Genomic DNA, 18,445 nt, shown 5'->3' on the forward strand with positions numbered 1-18,445 from the left:
TCCTGTTGTGGCCCAGCGGTAATGAGCCCAGCTAGCATCCTGGCCTTGCTTAGTGGTTTGAGGATTGGCGTTGCCCTGGGCTGTGGAGTAGGTTCCAGGTGCAGCTTGGATCTGGCGTTGTGGCTATGGTGTAGGACAGGCAGTTGCAGCTCTGATTAGACCCCTAGCCTGGGAACTTCCGTATGCCGCAGGTGCGGCCCTAAAAAGACAAAAAATTTTAAAAAAAGAAACAGACTCACTGACATGGAAAACAGACTTGTGGTTGCGGTGGGGGGGGGGTGGAGTGGGATGGACGGGGATTTGGGGTTAGATGCAAATGATTACATTTAAAATGGATAAGCAATGAGATCCTATCGTATAGCACAGGGAACTATATCCAATTACTGTTTTTTTGGTTGTTTTTTGCTTTTTTGGGCCAAACCCAAGGCATATGGAAGTTCTCAGGCTAGGGGTCCAATCCGAGCTATAGCTGCCGGCCTACACCACAGCCACAGCAAGGCAGGGTCTGAGCCGTGTCTGTGACCTATACCGCAGCTCACGGCAATGCTAGATCCTTAACCCACTGAGCGAGGGCAGAGTTTGAACCCGAAACCTCATGGTTCCTAATTGGAATTTGTTTCCGCTCTGCTACTGCGGGAACTCCTGTGTCCAATCACTTGTGATAGAACATAATAGAAGATCATGTGAGAAAAAGAATGTATGTGTGTAGGACTGAGTCACTTTGCTGTGCAGCAGAACTGGTAGAACATTGTGAATCAACTATAACTTAAAAAGAGAAACAGTAATCATGAAAATGCTCTGTGAATTCCAAGCATAGAGGTATGTAAAGTGCTTAACTTTTTGTTTGGACTTTTCTCAGTTCTTTATATTTGGTTGCTCCTGTAAAAATCCAGCTTTGGGGAGTTCCCTTCTTGGCTCAGCAGTCACAAACCTGATTAGGATCCATGAGGATGCGGGTTCGATCCTTGGCCTCGCTCAGTGCATTAAGGATCCGGCGTTGCCGTGAGCTGCGGTGTAGGTCACAGGTGTGGCTTGGGATTTGATGTGGCTGTGGTGTAGGCCGGTGGCTACAGCTCCAATTCGACCCCTAGCCTGGGAGCCTCCATATGCTGCAGGTGCGGCCCTAAAAAGACAACAACAACAAAAAAAAATTCCAACCACATCGGGACTGTTATGCTCTTCTTTGTTTTGTCTTTTTAGGGCTGCACCCTTGGCATATGGAGGTTCCCAGGCCAGGGGTCTAATCAGAGCTGCAGCCGCCTGCCTACACCACAGCCACAGCAACACGGGATCTGAACCACGTCTCACAGCAATGCCGGCTCCTTAACCCACCGAGCAAAGCCAGGGATCAAACCCGTAACCTCATGTTTCCTGGTCAGATTCGTTTCCGACGCGCCACGACAGGAACTCCATGTTATGCTCTTCTTTTACTGACTTTTAACTTAACTGCCTTCTGCTTAGAAATATAGTTCTGGGAGTTCCGGCTGTGGTGCAGTGGGTTAAGACTCTAATTGCAGCAGCTCGAGTTGCTGCTGCAGTGGAAGCGCTGGTTCTCTCCCGGCTTGGCACAGTTCCCAGGGTTGGAAGGCCATGGATGCAGGGCGTCAGGAGCAGACAGGTACCCTCCCTTTATTATCGGTCCCGGGCTGGCCCGCAGGAGCCCAAGCTGCTATGCTTCCTTTCCTTTCTCTTTTGCTGCTGCTCAGAGACCTGAATGGCTCAACCAAGCCAAAGCCCGAGGTTATCAGAAGTGGATGGGGACACTGGGGGTGTTAACAAGGCCACTCTGTTTTAATTTGCTGGTGGAAGAAGGAGGAAGGCGAGCAGGTGACAAGGCCATCCAGGTGGTGGCCAAGAGTAAGGATTACTTTGCTTTGACCTCTCAGTGAAGAAATACAGGCTGATTCACAATCACTAGGGCAAAACGCCCAGGAGAGAGGTACTAACAAAACCGAAAAGACAAACAGAACTTCCAGAGTAATGAGGTGAAAAGAGAGAATAAAATAGAAATCTGACCAGCGGAAAAGGAAACGTGAGAAAGAAAAACATCAAGTAAAATATATCATAAATAGAAGAGAGAAGAAATAAAGTCCAATCAGCGAGCATGACGACTTTTCTTAAAAGATAGAAACTGGCATTTGGAGTCAAAAACTAAAATCCAGGCATTTTCCTGTGGCACAGTGGGTTAAGGATCCAGCAACGTGATGTCACTGCAGGGGCTTGGGTCGCTTCTGTGGCCGCGCATTTGATCTCTGGCCCGGGAACTTCCACATACTGTGGCATGCCCAAAAAATTGGAAAAAAAAAAAAATCCCAAAACTAAGACCCAAGTGTTATCTATAAGAAACACACCAATGAGTAAATGACAACAAATCTATAAAAAGAAAGTCAAATTTAAAGTCAAAAGCTTGAAACAGAAAAAAAGAGGGACACTGTCCACTGGTAAAAGATATGGTTTACAAAGAAGTTACATGTTTCAGCTGTCTATTTCTGTGTTGAAAACACCCCAAAGCATAGTAGATTTGAACCCTAACAATCACTTGCCACATTTCTGGGGTTCAGGAATGAGCAGGGCTCCCTGGTTGTGAAACTACCCTCCTTCTCAGATGGGACTGGAACCCATGATCCCTGACTTAGGAGGGGACTCAGACCCACTCTCTTTTATTTGTTTGTTTGTTTATTTTTGGCCATGTCCACGGCATGCAGAAAGTCCTGGGCCAGGGATCAAACCCATGCCGCAGCAATAACAATGCCAGATCCTTAACTCACTGCGCCACCAGGGAACTCCCCCTCTGTATTATTAGTATTATTTTTTTGTGCTTTTTAGGGCCGTACCCATGGCATATGGAGATTCCCAGGCTAGGGGTCTAATTGGAGCTGTAGCTGCTGGCCTACACCACAGCCACAGTGATGCAGGATCCGAGCCACGTCTGCAACTTAACACCACAGCTTATGGCAACGCCAGATCCTTAACCCACTGAGCAAAGCCAGGGATTGAACCTGTGTCCTCATGGATACTAGTGAGATTTGTTTCTGCTGTGCTACGATGATGGGAACTCCATCCCCCACTGTATTTTTTTTATTTTTATTTATTTATTCATTTATTTTGCTCTTTAGGGCCGAACCATCAGCATGTGGAGGCAGGCTAGAGCTCTGATTGGAACTACAGCTGCCGGCTTACACCACAGCCTCAGCAATGCCAGATCTGAGCCGTGCCTGCGACCTACACCACAGCTCACGGCAATGGCAACACTGGATTCTCAACCTGCTAAGCGAGGCCAGGAATCGAACCCGCAACCTCATGGTTCCTAGTTGGAATTGTTTTTCCACTGCACCACAAGGGAACTCCTCCCACTGTATTTTAATTGAATCAGCTCACATGGTGTCAGGACTTACTGATGCTCCAGTTCTTTTGTCTTGATGCAGAGGATTCCAGTGTGAGGCCTAGTGGAAGGCAGAGTGAGCTTATGAACATAGGATGCTTGTGAGAGATACAAATGGGCAGAGGGGGGCGCAGCCCTAAGAAGAAGGAGGGCCACAAGGAATTCCTGTCATGACTCAGGGGAACAAATCTGACTAGGATCCATGAGGATGCGGGTTCGATCCCTGGCCTCGCTCAGTGGGTTAAGGATCTGGTATAGCCATGGGCTGTGGCGTAGGTTGAAAACGTGGCTCGGATCCCGAGCTGCTGTGGCTGTGGCTGTGGCCGGCAGCTGTAGCTCCGATTTGACCCTTAGCCTGGGGACCTCCATATGCCATTGGGTGTGGCCCTGAAAAGACAAAAAAAAAAAAAAAAAAAAAAAAAGAGGGATACATGTATATAACCAAAGAAAAAGAGCAAGGAGAAGTCCAGCTTTTCCTCATTTTGGGATAAACATCGAGGATTGCATCATCAGGAATTCCCACTGTGGCGCAGCAGAAGCGAATCCATCTGGTATCCGTGAGGATGTAGGTTCGATCCTTGGCCTCGCTCAGTGGGTTAAGGATCTAGCATTGCCGTGAGCTGTGGTGTGGGTCGCAGACACGGCTCGGATCTGACGTTGCTGGGGCTGTGGTGTAGGCCGGCAGCTACAGCTCGGATTGGACTCCTAGCCTGGGAACCTCCATATGCTTTGGGTTTGGCCCTAAAAAGCAACAAACAAACAAAAAACCCCAACATTATTTATTTATTTATGCCCAGGCTAGGGGTGGAGTTAGAGCTACAGCCGCCGGCCTTCACCACAGCAATGCCAGACCTACACCACAGCGACCTACACCACACCTCTGCGACCTACACCACAGCTCACGGCAACGCCGTATCCTCAACCCACTGAGTGGTGAGGCCAGGGATCAAACCTACATCCTCATGGATACTAGTTGGATTCATTTCTGCTGAGCCACAATGGCAACTCCTGGCAGATATTCTCAAATTTGAGCCTGCATCACGATAACCTGCAAAACTTCCCATCACACATGTTGATGTGCCCAACCCTAGAGTTTGGGGTTTATTTCAAAGGCAGCCAGGTCTGATGATTTGTGTTTGTAACAGCTTCCCGGGTAGTGCTGGTACAGCTGGCCTCGGGGTCACATTCTGAGACAATGGATCTTTGGGTTCACAATTTACAGCTATCCTGAGCAATGCCCCGACTTGCTCAAGAACAGATACCATACCTGTTAGTCCCATCTGCTCCTGAAAAAACAAGTCTTGGGCACATCTTGGAAATTTTAACTAGGCTCCCCCAAAATGTTTTGCTGCCTAGAAATCTCTGTACAGCTCGGATTGTACAGCAGAGAGATAAACTATATTAGGTATGGTTGTCATCGGTTGAATTGTGTCTCTCCAAAGGTATGCTGACATCCTAGTTGCTGGTACTTGTGAAACCTGTGTCCTATGCAAGCTTGCATCTGCATCTTCCATCTACACCCCAGCTCGCGGCAACGCGGGATCCTTAACGCACGGAGGGAAGCCAGGGATCGAACCTGAATCCTCATGGATACTAGTTGGGTTCTTAACCCACTGAGCTGCAACAGGAACTCCAACTGCCCACTCTTTTTGGAAAGCAGAGGGAGGCAGCTGTTCCTCATTCTTTCACGCACTTTCACGTTATCAGTATTCAGCCAACAATTTCTTCCTGAGAAGGAACAGAACAAGTCTGTACAGCCACTCCTGCAAACATAGTGAGGTGAGCGGGGCTGGATCCCAGGGTGACTCCTGGGGGGCTAAGATGTCTCAGACCTGGTGAAGTGCTGCTGGTGGGGGAACCTCATCCTGAGGCCAGAACAAGCTCACTGGGGTGCAGAGCTGGGCCCCGGGGTCTCTGGCTGCCGGGTCCTGGCTCCCCAGGGTCTGTAGCTTGCATAGTGGTGTGTGGGGATGGGTCTGGGGCCCTCAGGTGGACAGGGCCCTGTCCTGGGGTGGCTGTGGGCCCAGAGGGTAGTTAGGCAGCCTTTCTGCAGGTGACTGGGGCTGTGTCCCCACCCAGCTTGTCTCTGCCTGGGGTAGACTGTAATGGGGATTCCTTTCCTGGGGAGCTTATGTTGCAGGCATGTGACCTGGGCTTTGCCCATCCCACATCCCTGCCTCAAAAGGGGACTCGGAATCCAGCGACATAACGAACCAGGAACGGCAGGGGAGGGACGGGGGTGTCGGGCAGGGTGGAAGCATCCATGGTAGTCACTGCGGATGGATGTGCCCCTTCCCTTGCCAACCTCTGAGATGCAAAGGGTAGGGGACCGCAGCCCCGGAAGCTCGAGTGACGTGCTCGCAGGACCTAAAGGCTTTTGTGTTTGCGGGGATCGCAAGCGGGGCGTGTGGTCCTTAAGACGCCTGTTCCCCTGCTGTCAGAACGTCAGCGCGAAGACGGCGGCCGTGTTGGGTCATGGCGCCCTCTGGTGGCCACTGTGGAAAAGAGCAGGACATCACCGGGACCCAGCGAGAGCCTGGAGGACGGAGGTGAGAGCACAACGCAGAGGCCCCTGGTGTGAGGCGCGGGATCTTGCCGTAGGACGGCACCTGTCTGGCAGGCTGTGGTCTGGAAGCTGGCAGAGGACAGGCCTGTGAAGGACATTCTCTTTCCTGTCAGCCCGCTGCTTCGAGGTGATGCCCACGGAGCCCGCAGGGAGAGGCCTCCGCTGCTCTCCTTTCCCATAAAAGGCAGCCCCTGGGAGTTCCCGTCATGGCTCAGTGGTTGGCGAATCCGACTAGGAACCATGAGGATGTGGGTTCGATCCCTGGCCTCGCGCAGTGGGTTAAGGATCCGGCGTTGCCATGTGCTGTGGTGTAGGTTGTAGACATGGCTCAGATCCTGCATTGCTGTGGCTGTGGTGTAGGCCGGCGGCTACAGCTCCGATTAGACCCCTACCCCGGGAACGTCGTACGCCATAGGAGCGGCCCCAGAAATGGCAAAAAGAGCAAAACAAAACAAAACAAAGGCAGCCCCTGCAGGGAGGGATGTGTGGCCTGTGGTAACTGTCAATTCGGGAGCCTGCCCGGGGCATAGCTGGTGGCAGCACCATGCAGGAAAGGGAGTCTGTGTCGGGAATAAGTGTCTGTCCCCTGACAACAGTGCAACTTACCTGCCACCGGGTAAGTGCGGGCTGGTCTCCGCAGGGAGTACTGCCATGCCCGAGGCTGCCTCGTGCCCCTGATATGGGAGAGGGGACCTCAGAGGGGGTGGGGGCCAGTCAGCCCTGGAGAAGTGAAGTCCCTGTTTTGTGCCGGGCTTGGTTGGGGGAGGGGCTGGATCCCAGGGTGGCTCCTGGGGGGTCTAAGATGTCTCAGACCCGGTGAAGTGCTGCTGGTGGGGGAACCTCATCCTGAGGCCAGAACAAGCTCACTGGGGGGCAGAGCTGGGCCTTGGCTACCCAGGGTCTAGAGCCTACACAGTGGTGAGTAGGGATGGGTAGAGGCTCTCTGGTGGACAGGTGCCTGTCCTGGGGTGGCTGTGGGCCCAGAGGGTAATCAGGCAGCCTTTCTGCAGGTGAGTGGGGCTGTGTCCCCGCCCAGCTTGTCTACACAAGGAGTAGACCATGTTGGGGGTTTTATTCCTGGGGCGCCTGTGGTGCAGGCACGTGACCTGGGCTCTGCCCATCGCATGTCCCTGCTTCAAAAGGGGACTCAGAATCCAGTGACATAAGAAACCAGGGGTGGGAGTTCCTGTCGTGGCACAGCAGAAACGAATTTGACTAGCTGCAGGTGCATCTTTGAAAAGAAAAAAAAGAAAGAAAAAAGAAACCAGGGATGACAGGGGAGGGAGGTGGGGGCAGGTGTCAGAAGCGGAAGCCAGTGGTGGAAGCATCCATGGTTGTCACTGCAGATGGACGTGGTCCTTCCCTGGCCAACCTTTGAGATGCACAGGTCAGAGCACAACATACAGGAAGCTGGAGTGATGTGCTTGAGACCTAAATTCGTCTGAGTTTGAAAGGAGTAGCAAGTGGGGCAGTAGCCCCTAAGACTCTTTTTCCTCTTCCGTCAGTATCTCAGGACCAAGGACAGCGGCCGTGTTGGCTCATGGCGCCCTCTGGTGGCCATTATGGAAAAGAGCAGGACATGGCCACGGGGGGGCTCAGGGTGCAGATCACGTGAAGACCCAGGGAGTCTGGATCAGTTACAGTCAGGTCCTGGAGACCTGGTGGGTACAGACCTTCTCTCGGGGGCAGTGCAGGGAGCATTTCTAGAGATGAGGACTCTTTTGACAGAGAATAGTTGAAAAGGTTTCAGATGAGCCACAATTCTTTGGGCTTTGCAGAATGACAGGGAGGCAGGTGTGTTTTGGACCAGGAGGGATCCCAGTGTGAACAGGAGACAGGACACAGCTGGAGCCTCTGGGGAGGATGAGGCCGGAGGGGACGAGGGGTGCAGAGCAACCAGGCGCATCTGGATTCTGAGCACCTGCACCAGAGGCTTGCCTGAGGCCCACGGTTGGCTCACCCCCAGCACCTGCCTCTAGACTCCATCTGCTGATCTGTGGGGGAGTGTGGCTGGGCAGAGCAAAGCCATGGGAACAGTAGGCTGTCTGAGGGGGACACAGCCTCAAAACTCGGCCATGACACATGTGCCCTTGGGCAGCTACTGAGCTTCTCTGTGCCTCAGTTTCCTTATCTGTAAATGGGCTGTGATGGTGTTGACTGCCGGGTGGTGATGAGGACTCAGTGGGTGGGTATTTGCCAATACTTGGAACACACAGGGTCAAGGGGTGTCCATTCCGGTGATGGAGGCCACTCCTCTGCCACATGGTGCCCCAGGGCCCCCCATATTTTGGGTCACCCACCTTACAAGGCCACTGGAAGAGATGAAGGAAGGGGAAGCAGAAATGAAGCCCTGGGCACCTTGACATGGACTGGCAGCCACCTCTATCCATCTCTGCCTTAGCCTGCCAGCCAGGCAACAGCACCTCATCATGCAGAGTAAAACTGAGTGACTGCTTATGCCCACAGGGCAGTCGGGGGAAGCCAGGACTAAGGCCAGGGGGTGGGTCAGGCCCCAGGAGTTGTGCACTGGCCCTGCTCCAGGGTCAAGTGACCACATGGCAGGTAGAGGTGCTGTTGGGATGGGTGGCTGAGCTGAGTTGTAGACTCTGCCCTGTGGGCATCTCCCATGTTGTCCAGGCATGTCCATAACAATTAAACCCATGTGTAGTTTCCACACATAAGATAAAGAGCTCCTGCTTTGTCCCAGGGACTGGATCCAGTAGAGAACAAAGCCAAGCCTCATGAAGCCTGGAGTCTAGTGGGTGAGGAAGTTGTTAACCAAACACACGAATTAATGTCAAATTATGTTCATCAGTAAATGCTGTGAAGGAGAGGGAGAGAGGGCCACGGAAGATCTCTCAGAGCGGGAGGCATAAGGAGGAATAGCAACTGGCCCGACAGCGGAGGAAGGCGCTTCCCAGGAGAGGGAGCAGCACATGCAAAGGGACTGAGGGTGGAGAGAGTTCCACTTGTCGGGGGGGATGTGGCCGCGAGCTGGTGGTGCCAGAAGGATGTGACTCTTTCCCAGTGGAGGAGAGACACACAGCAGGGAAGAGGATCCTCAGGACGGGGCATGCACGTGGGGTCTTCTAACATTCCGTCTGGAAAGAGGAGAGGAGCAGAAGAGGATATGGGAGGCGGGGCCAGAAAGGCAGATGGAGTAAATCCCGAAGCATCTGAGGTGCAGCCTGCGAGTCAGGCTCCTGGAAGGCACACACTGGGAGCTCTGAACGGATGGAACGCGAGGATGCCAGGAGGTCCTTGGCTTCAGATGCAACAGTGGGTAGTTTGCCCTTGAAGGCAAGCTGAACCCCCCGGCCAGTCCACTTGCCCTAGAGAACGGAGAATGCTGATGTTCCAAAGATTAAATGGAAAGGGTACCAGCGTGTCCGTCTTATAACCTCCCACGCATCACAACGGGCACTTGTGATGTTCTTTCTCTAGAACACCCAGAACGAGTCATGCTTCACACTCACTTGCAGCCGTGACCTAGATCAACAAGATTTCACAGGCCGCGTGCCCATGTGTGACCCTGGGAACAAGGTGGCATTGCTCCAGGGGAGCTGCAGCACCCTGGGTTCAGCGCCCTGTGTTCTCATGGTACTTGGATTCAATGTGGAGCTTGGGGTGCATCTCCCTGAAGCAGCCAAAACACACGTGGTACCGGCCCTTCTGCTTGACAATAATTTGTGGCCAAAACTAATATCCAAGAACCCAGAACCTCAAGCAGCCTCTTCGGGCTGAGCATGGCTGAGGCTGGTCTAGAAAGAACTTTTCTTGTGCAGTAGCCTAAGCCTGCAGGGACATGCCACCCCCAAGTGAGGGACAGCCAACCTCTGGGGCTGTCACAGAAGCTGCCTCCAACCCTCTCCTCCCCAGGTGGCCTCCAGCCTCCAGATTTGTGAGAAATTTCAGTTCTGCTTCTAAGCCCGGTGTCTGGTTGTGAAGGATTTAACAGCAGGAGACAGCGTAGCAGGCAGCTGAGATGACCTGAAGTTGACAGTGTTGGCCCATCCCAGGGGGACAGGGGATGTCAGCTCTACTGTGGGAGATGGAGGAAGAAGGGATTAAAGATGCAGAGAAGCGGGAATGAGCAGGAGAGATAGGTGAGGTCAGACAGTGTTCCCCAGAGGACACTCCGTTTACCAATCATGGGCATCACCAACAAGCTCAGAGACGGGACTGTCCCCATGGGCCGGGGCTGAAGGGAGCCGTGCCACTACAGAAGGAAGACTCTGACAAGGGCGTATAGCAAAGTGTCCCCCCATCCTTCCCCCTGGTTCTCAAGGCTAGTGGCTCAGGTAACCAGACCCCTGAGCCAGGGTCAATATCCAGACGTGGCTTCACTGCAGTAAACCTCTATGGTCACCGAGTCTCTGGGGCCAGGCTGGAGGACCAGCCTGAGGGCTGCCTGACGCTCCTGGCTGGTGACTTGGTGCCGGCTGTGGGCAGGACCTCCGCTGCTTTCTGCATGGCCTCTCCACAGGCTGCCTGAATGTCCCACCCTAGGACTGCTTGCTTCCGGCAGAATGAGAATTCCAAGAGCTGACATGGGTGACATTAGGCCACGGCGTGCTCTTTGGTGAGGTGGATGAGGTGGGCGCATGTCCATGGGGTCTGCCCCTCCCATCTGAGCCCAATTCCCAGGACCTGCTGGCCTGAGAGAGGCCTGGAACAGCCAGTTGAAGGCTCAGTTGAGCCATGACTTGTGTCATGGGAGCACCATCCCCTCGGGGACATATGCACCCCAAATCAATAGCCACGGTGTCCCCAGTGGGCAGAACACGTGCGATAGAAGCAGGAGGCGCCTTGGTTGTCATCACTCCCAGGGGCCTCCCTGGGAAGTGGATCTCATCTACACGGCTCTGGACTCTGTAGGTTCGAGGAGTTGGTGTCCAAAGGGGGAAATCTTCCACGAGCTGACAAGGTAATGCTGTCCCTTGGTCGCTCTGGGCTGCTCATGCCAAGAGACCAGCAGACAGGGGAAGCGTCAGCAGTCTAGCAAGGATAATTCGCCTGGTCTGTAGGAGGAGGTGGGTCCAGTGGGCTGTCCACAGGGGGCAGAGACTTGGTTTGGGGCTCATGTGGGCATCTCTGGTCTCTTTACCTGGTCTGGAAGGTGAATAAACAGGTGAACACCCTGGCTCAGGAAGGCATGCTCACCAAGGGTCAGGCCCATTGGGAATGAGGCTCTGGGTACCCCACCAGGGGAGTCATCCTGTCCAGCACAGGGGCCCATTAGAGGTGAAAGGCATGGAGTGGGTGGGAGGTGGGGGTTATGGGTGTGAGATAGAACCCCAGGGGAGCCTCAGCAAGAACAGTATTGCAAAGGCCTGGAGGAAGGGACAAGAACAGACACCTGTGCGACACGGCCTGAGGTCTCCCTGTGGCTGCAGTCATGTGGGGCCGAACTGGAATGGCTGGGCCTGGCCTGCCCCTCTGTCTGCACTCAAGGGCTCTCAGGGCTTCTCCGTGTCTCCTTCCCATGTGGGCTGGCTTGAGTGTCCTCACAGCATGGTGGCCCCTGGCGCCACGCCTGGGGGCTCCCGTTCCAGGCGAAGTCCGCCTTGCCATTTCTGACAGCCTCCAAGTCACACAGGGCATCTCCTACATTCTGGTGGTTACAAGTGAGTCACAAGCTCCCCAGGGGCAAAGGGAGAAGACACAGACCCTGTTCTCAATGGGAGAAAAGTCAAGGTCAGGTCAGGTTGGGTGGGGCCCAGGGAGGGGGTGGGACAGAGCCGATGGAGCCTTGCTTGGAGATCATGGGGTCCAGTCACATTTGGTGAGTGAGTGGACGCCGTGGCCAGAAGGGTGAGAGGGTCACATTTCTGGCCACAATAGAAAGTGCCAGTCAGGAGTTCCCGTCAGGGTGCAGCAATAGCGAATCCAACTAGGATCCATGAGGATGCGGGTTTGATCCCTGGCCTCGCTCAGTGGGTTAAGGATCTGGCGTTGCCGTGAGCGATGGTGTAGGTTGCAGACACGGCTCACATCCTGTGTTGCTGTGGCTGTGGTGCAGGCCGGCAGCTGCAGCTCCAGTTGGACCCCTGGCCTGGGAACCTCCATATGCCCCAAGTGTGGCCCTAAAAAGCTGAAAAAAGAGAAAGTGCCAGTCAGGCATTCGTCTCTGAGGCAGAGCAGCCCACAACACAGACCCTCTGCTCCTGGCTGAGGGGCACAGAGACAGTTCCTGGCAACACACTGTTGCCTCCTGCCTGCACCCCTGTGACCATGTCACCCTCCGGGACGGAGTCCCTGGAATTGTCCCCTCAGGCGTTTCTCTCACTGATCTCGGGCTTCTCTATGGCCAACCCACTCTTGTTTTGTTTTGCTTTGTTTTGTTTTGTCTTTTTAGGGCTGCATCCGTGGCACATGGAGGGTCTCAGGCTAGGGGTCTGATCGGAGCTGTACCTGCCAGCCTGCACCACAGCCACAGCCACAGCCATGCCAGATCTGAGCCACATCTGCGACCTCCATCAGAGCTCACGGCAACACCAGATCCCTACCCACTGAGCAAGGCCAGGGATCAAACCTACGTCCTCATGGATCCTAGTGGGGTTTGTTAACCACTGAGCCCTGGCAGGAACGCCCACCCCACTTTTTGAAGGGACTGCTGAGACCCAGAGAAGTTACACATCTTGCCAAGGTCCCTGTGGGTCACCCAGACTAGCTCTGAAAGTTTCAGGCAGCCTGGCTCGTCCACAGACTCGGCGATCTTGAGTAAATCAGGTGCTATTTGTGGAAGCCAGCTTTCCTCCTTCAGAGGAAGGTAACGATCCCTGCTGCAAAGCCCCTACCAGGGGTTCCAAGACACGAAGAGGTTATTAGAGCAGGCTTCTGGGCGGTGGCACTTACTGCGTGTTGAGTTTTGCAAGGCAGTCTCTGAGTTGGGGATCCTGTCCAACTTGGTGGTGGGGGTGGGGAATGGGCAGGGAGGCGTGGCGGGAAATGCTGGGGGGTGGGGGCAAGAAACGGCCTGGGCACTGAAGTGAGGACAGCCATGCCTGACCGGAGGGCATCTGGCAGGCTTCCCTGGGGAGGTGGCGGACCGGATTTAGCTTAAATGTGGACAGGGTCGGCCAGGAAACTGGAGATGCGGGTGAGGGCTGAAGGGCAGTGAGCAAGTTCCGCCAGCCTGCACTGCTCAGGACACAGAATTTGTGCGGGGGTCGCCCTCTCCACTTTCTTTCCGACTTCTTACCCCAAGGGGTGGTGGCCCAGTCCACTCCCTGGAGGCCTGGCCCTGCGGGCAGACTGACGTCCCCCAGCCCCAGGCTGCTGGCTGCTGGGATGGGGCCGCACAGCTGGCTGCCTCTGTTCATGCAGCTGGCACTGCTGGGGCCACAGTGGGCCTTGCACTTCTACAAGGTCAAGGTCTTCGTGGTGCCCCACAGCCACATGGATGTGGGCTGGCTCCACACAGTGCAGGTGGGTGCCTGCTGCTCCCCACACACCTCTCGAAGCTCAAGCTTCTTTCTCGCGTCTAATCTGTGTGGGAGCTTGTGTCCTAGGGTTTGAGCCAGCCTGGGGTCGTCAGCCTGGGTTCAAGTTCTGCCTGTTAAGGACTGGCCGTGTCGCGGACTTTAGAATCCTTCCTCTTCCTGCCTCCGAGCCTGTTTCCCACCTGTGTGGGGAATCCCAAGCCGCGGAGATCAGATGCAGAGTCCAGTGGCCGCAGGAGGGCTCTGGGCCCAGTCGTGGTCCCGGGGCCCTCTCTGCACCCTGTTTTCCCCTCCTGTAGGGGGAAGGGGCCTCAGAGGCGTCGCACTGGCTGTTCCCTCTGCCCCAATGCTTTCCTCCCTGATGCCTGCAGCAATTTTTCCCTCTCTTCCTTCTAGCTGTTCTTTTGTCTTTTTTTTTTTCTTTCTTTTTTTTTTTTTAGGGCTGCACCCATGATATATGGAAGTCCCCAGGCTACGGGTTGAATCAGAGCTACAGCTGCCGGCCTACACCACAGCCACAGCAATGTTACATCTGAGCCGTGTCTGCCACCTACACCACAGCTCACGGCCATGCCAGATCCTTAACCCACTGAGTGAGGCCAGGGATCGAACCCGCGTCCTTATGGATCCTCGTTGGGTTTGTTACCGCTGAGCCGCGACGGGAACTCCCTAAATGTACTTTCTTGATGACCTCTTCCTGACGACCCTCCCTACTCCCGCACCGGTTCCCCCACCCCTTCCTTACATTTAATTCCCTGTTTGTTGAATGTCAGAGTTTCCCCCGTGGGGCGGGGGCTTCGTCCACGGTGTCTCTGGGAATGGTCTCACCCCGCCTTATGGATGGAGTAGCTGCTCCTACTGTTTGTTGATGGAGTGAATGAATGAATAAAGCAGAACAGAAGGAGAGCTGGAAAGACCGAATTCCTGAGGTTTCCGGGGCAGAGACTGGGTATCGTTGACCAGGCCTCCTACGGCTCCTTCTTAAAGGAGGAAAGAAGGGCACGAATAAGTGAACAACCCCCCCTGTGATCATGGACAGAACATGAAGGAGGAAGATGAGTGAGGAGCTCATTTTAAAAAAGGGGGCGGCAAGAGGACTTGAGGCTGAGCGTTAAATCTGGCCCTGGGCGCACTGGGCAGCCTCTCTGGGGGCCTCCCCACTGCATGGGGCACTGGCTGACATGTGGGGAGGCACATCTGCCACCCTTGGTTCTCAGAAGGGGTGACTGAGGCCCAGAGAGGGTCAGTGCTTGCCTGAAGTCACCAAGTAGCCACCATGCTGGTGATTCCCTGCCCATTGCTCTTCACACTCCTTTAATGAGCATCTCTGGGCACCAGGCTATGCCAGCTGGGCCCAGATGCGAAGCAGCCACAGCTCCATCCCTGGGGGAGACAGGTGGGTCTGCAGGTACAACCCGGGGGTCAGGTCCTCTCCACACGTGCTTCCCCATCACGTCAGCCCAAGCAGGACCTTCATGGTCCTTTGACCTCGCATCCTGAGGCTCCTGGGCACCCTTGGGGAAGCTGTCCCTGAGCCTGGGCTGGCCTGGCCCGTGCCTCTGTCTCCTGGAGTGCCGTGGTCTCTTTCCTCAGGGCTGTCCAGGAGGACAGGATCCCACCGAAGGGGATCCGTCCCTGTGCTTCTCTCAGGGCAGCGCTCCCTGTGGGTCTGGCACAGAATGGCTCTGGTACTCCCCGGTCGGAGAAGCCAGCGGGGGAGGAGGTGGACAGAAGCGGTGTGAGTGCCAGGGGCTCCTGGACACTGTCGCCCTGGGTGTTCCTCCTTGGCCCTTGGGTCCCAGCCCCCACTGGACCCCCTTGGGGCTCGAGTGACGGAGCCCCCTGCCCCCTCCAGGAGAGCATGCAGGTTTATGTCCCCGACGTCTACAACTCGGTGGTGGAGGCGCTGACCCGTGGGAAGAGGCGCAGGTTCATCGCTGTGGAGCAGGAGTACTTCCGGCTGTGGTGGGATGGCTTCGCCTCGGCCAAGCGGAAACAACAGGTAATGCGGGCCTCTGCGGTGGGGCCCAGGGGACCACCCTCCCGGAACCTCCTGGGGCCGTGCTGTCTGTGCTGCAGCAACCATGAGGCCCACACCCTGCTGGGCTGGTCCCGGGGAAAGTTTATTATTAATATTATTATTATTATTATTTTGTCTTTTTGCTATTTCATGGGCCACTCCTGCAGCATATGGGGTTCCCAGGCTAGGGGTCAAATCAGAGCTGTAGCCGCCGGCCTACACCACAGCCACAGCAACGCGGGATCCAAGCCGCGTCTGTGACCTACACCACAGCTCACGGCAACACCAGATCCTTAACCCACGGAGCGAGGCCAGGGATGGAACCCACATCCTTATGGATCCTAGTTGGGTTTGTTAACCGCTAAATCACAAACACTCCCCAGGGTGTGTTTAGGTCAGGGTTGTGGTCAGCCCCATCCCCAAGGTCACAGGGTTGTGCTTTAATCCTGACTTTCTGGCTGTTCATGGGAAACTGTGGCTCTGGCAGCCCAGCCTGGCACTCAGCAGTGAGAAGGGGGTCGCCTCTGACCCTGGGCATTTCCGGGAAGCCCTGTGCCCACACCCTCCTCCTTCATGTTGGCATGTGCATGGCCACCCCGGGCACAGGAGCTGGCAACCCAGCAGGATGCAGTAGTCCCTGTGGTTCAGAGGCCGGAGGCTGATTAGTCGCACACGGCACAGGGAGTCAGAAGCCCCGCTTCACCGAGGGGCAGCCTGGGACCCGGTCCTGCGCCTCCAGCTCCCCCTGTGATCACAGGGGATGACTGGACTGTCAGCTCAGGTCCTGCACCTGGACGTGGGGGTGATCGCCCTCCTCAGAGAGGCCGTGCCCAGGACGAGGGCACGATGTCAGCACCCAGGATGGCTCTCTGGAGCCTGGTCCCTCCAGGCATCGCCTTCCTCCAGAACAGTCCCTGTCGGCGAGGTTCAAAGGCCCAGCAGCATGTCAGGTAGCAAAGCTCAGAAGGCCAAGTGGGGAGATGACCAGGTCCTGCCCCCCCCACCAGGGGATGAGAACCTGCAGCCCGTGGAGGAGAGAGGACGAGCCCCCCCATTTGATGGCACTGCTGCGTGCAGCCGCTGGGCTAGGACTTGCACATCACTGATTCTTCCCAACAGCCAGTGTGGGGGCGACAGATGGGGATACTTATACAGAGCTGGTCCAGGCTCAGAGATGGTAGGCAACTGGCCCATGGTCACACAGCTTATACCAAACAAGTGGGATTCTGGGACAATATTCTTTTTTTTTTCTTTTTTTGCCATATGGAAGTTCCCAGACTAGGTGTCAAATGGATGCTGCAGCTGCTGGCTTACACCACAGCCACAGCAACGTGGGATCCGAGCCGCATTTTCAACCTACACTGCAGCTTGTGGCAACGCCGGGTCCTTAACCCACTGAGTGAGGCCAGGGATCGAACCCAGGTCCTCATGAATGCTCGTCCAGTTCATTAACCGCTGAGCCATGACAGGAACACCAAAACATATATTCTTATATATAAGTTTGATGAAGCAGCAGCCATGGGCCAGGTGCTGTTCTAGGTACTGGACGCAGTGCTGAACAGGACAGACCGTGTCCTGCTTTTGAAGAATAAATCAAGGTGAGGAGATGGAGGCAACGATGATGACAAACAGACAAAACCAGTCAGCTCGGGGCTGTAACCTGGCTTTGTCTCTCTGCCCACAACGCCAAGGTCCGCCAGCTCCTGGCTGAACAACGCCTGGAGTTTGTCCTTGGAGGCCAGGTCATGCACGACGAGGCCGTGACCCACTTTGATGACCAGATCCTACAGCTCACAGGTTCGATTCCCCTTCCCCAGACACGGGGGCCCTTGGGTCTCTGGTCAGGCCGGGATGGGTCAGGGTGTCTGGTCCCCATCCTCCTGGGAAGACTGTGACCAGCACAAACAGTGATGGGCTGGTCCCCATCCTCCTGGGAAGACTGTGACCAGCACAAACAGTGATGGGCTGGTCCCCATCCTCCTGGGAAGACTGTGACCAGCACAAACAGTGATGGGCTGGTCCCACAGTCCTGCCTGTGTCTCCGGTGCAGGGCTTAGGAGTGCGGACTAGACCAGACCGCCTGCCTGTACCCCGGCTCCGCTAACTCCCAATCCTGCCACCCTGGGCAAGTGAAGCAACCTCCCTAAGCCTCAGTTTCCTCCTCTGCAAATGAGTCTGATGATGCTGGAAGCCCTGTCTCAAAGGATGCTTCTGCAGCTTAAACTGGGGTAACTCAGAGAGAGCTCATTGGGTGCAGTGTGTGAAGGCTCAGTAAAGTTTACATGGCACCACTCAGCCACCAGCAGCTCCACCAGCACCACCATTACCAGAGCCACTCCTGTCACCACCTGTATCGCCTCCGACACCAGCACCTCTGCCGCCTCCAATAACACCACCTCCTCCACCGCCACCACTCCAACCCCAACACCACCACCATCCCCGCCGTGGGTGCTGGACTTCCCTGCCTCAGGGCGCCCACAGAGGGGACATCTCTTGCCTCTGCTACCATCCCGCCAGTGCCACCACCCTGAATGCCCCAGACCTGACCCTGCAGGCCTGACCTAGAGCAGGGAAACCGGAATCCCAGAAAAGACAGCTTCTCGTCACTCTGGGGCGGGAAAGGGCCCCGGCCAACTCTCTGTGTCCCTCTCCAGTGGATGCTGGGCGCTCCATTGCCAAGGTCCCAGCACCCTCAGAGGATGGGCAGTGATTTCCTCTTACAAGGACCTTATGTTCTAAGTACACTTATACCCTTCAGTCTGCAGCGCTGTCCTTGGATAGTCGTGGAAAAGCCCACTCATAGAGGTTGACTATGAGGTCAAAATGCTGCTGAAAGCTGCTGGACTCATGCTGCAGCACGCAAGGGTCCCAGATCTGAGCCGAGCCCAGCGCATGCAGTGGGGTGCTTGTTAGCTCAGTCCTGCTGTCTGGGGGCTGAACCAATGTTTTCCCATCTACAATCCCCAGGTTGCCTCAGAACAGCCCTTGGCAGGTGTATCGTCACAGCCCCATTTTTCAGACAAGGAAGCTGA

At 55.3% G+C, this 18,445-nt stretch overlaps 1 protein-coding gene across 5 annotated transcripts in view; it reads left to right on the plus strand.

Moving 5' to 3' along the window:
• The window catches only part of MAN2B2 (mannosidase alpha class 2B member 2), a 57,992-nt gene that overhangs the window by 781 nt on the left and 38,766 nt on the right, over positions 1-18,445 (plus strand). Inside the window, exons 2-5 of one of the 5 annotated variants that reach the window (XM_084970896.1) lie at positions 4,825-5,161; positions 5,824-5,931; positions 15,249-15,395; positions 17,105-17,210. In XM_084970896.1, coding sequence (XP_084827022.1) covers positions 15,255-15,395; positions 17,105-17,210 — 247 coding nt within the window. In that variant the 5' untranslated portion in view covers positions 4,825-5,161; positions 5,824-5,931; positions 15,249-15,254. Of the gene's footprint in view, positions 1-4,824; positions 5,162-5,562; positions 5,932-8,868; positions 10,876-13,054; positions 13,380-14,166; positions 14,790-15,248; positions 15,396-17,104; positions 17,211-18,445 lie in introns of those variants that run through there. The other 4 variants (XM_084970897.1, XM_084970894.1, XM_084970895.1 and 1 more) reach the window with 4 other exon arrangements.

The sequence above is a fragment of the Sus scrofa genome, chromosome 8 (genome assembly GCF_054392235.1).
Source record: "Sus scrofa isolate SSC_HxYL_T2T_F1_AM1 chromosome 8, Sscrofa_HxYL_maternal_Yorkshire_Landrace_v2.0, whole genome shotgun sequence".
In the NCBI taxonomy this organism is placed as follows: Eukaryota; Metazoa; Chordata; class Mammalia; order Artiodactyla; family Suidae; genus Sus; species Sus scrofa.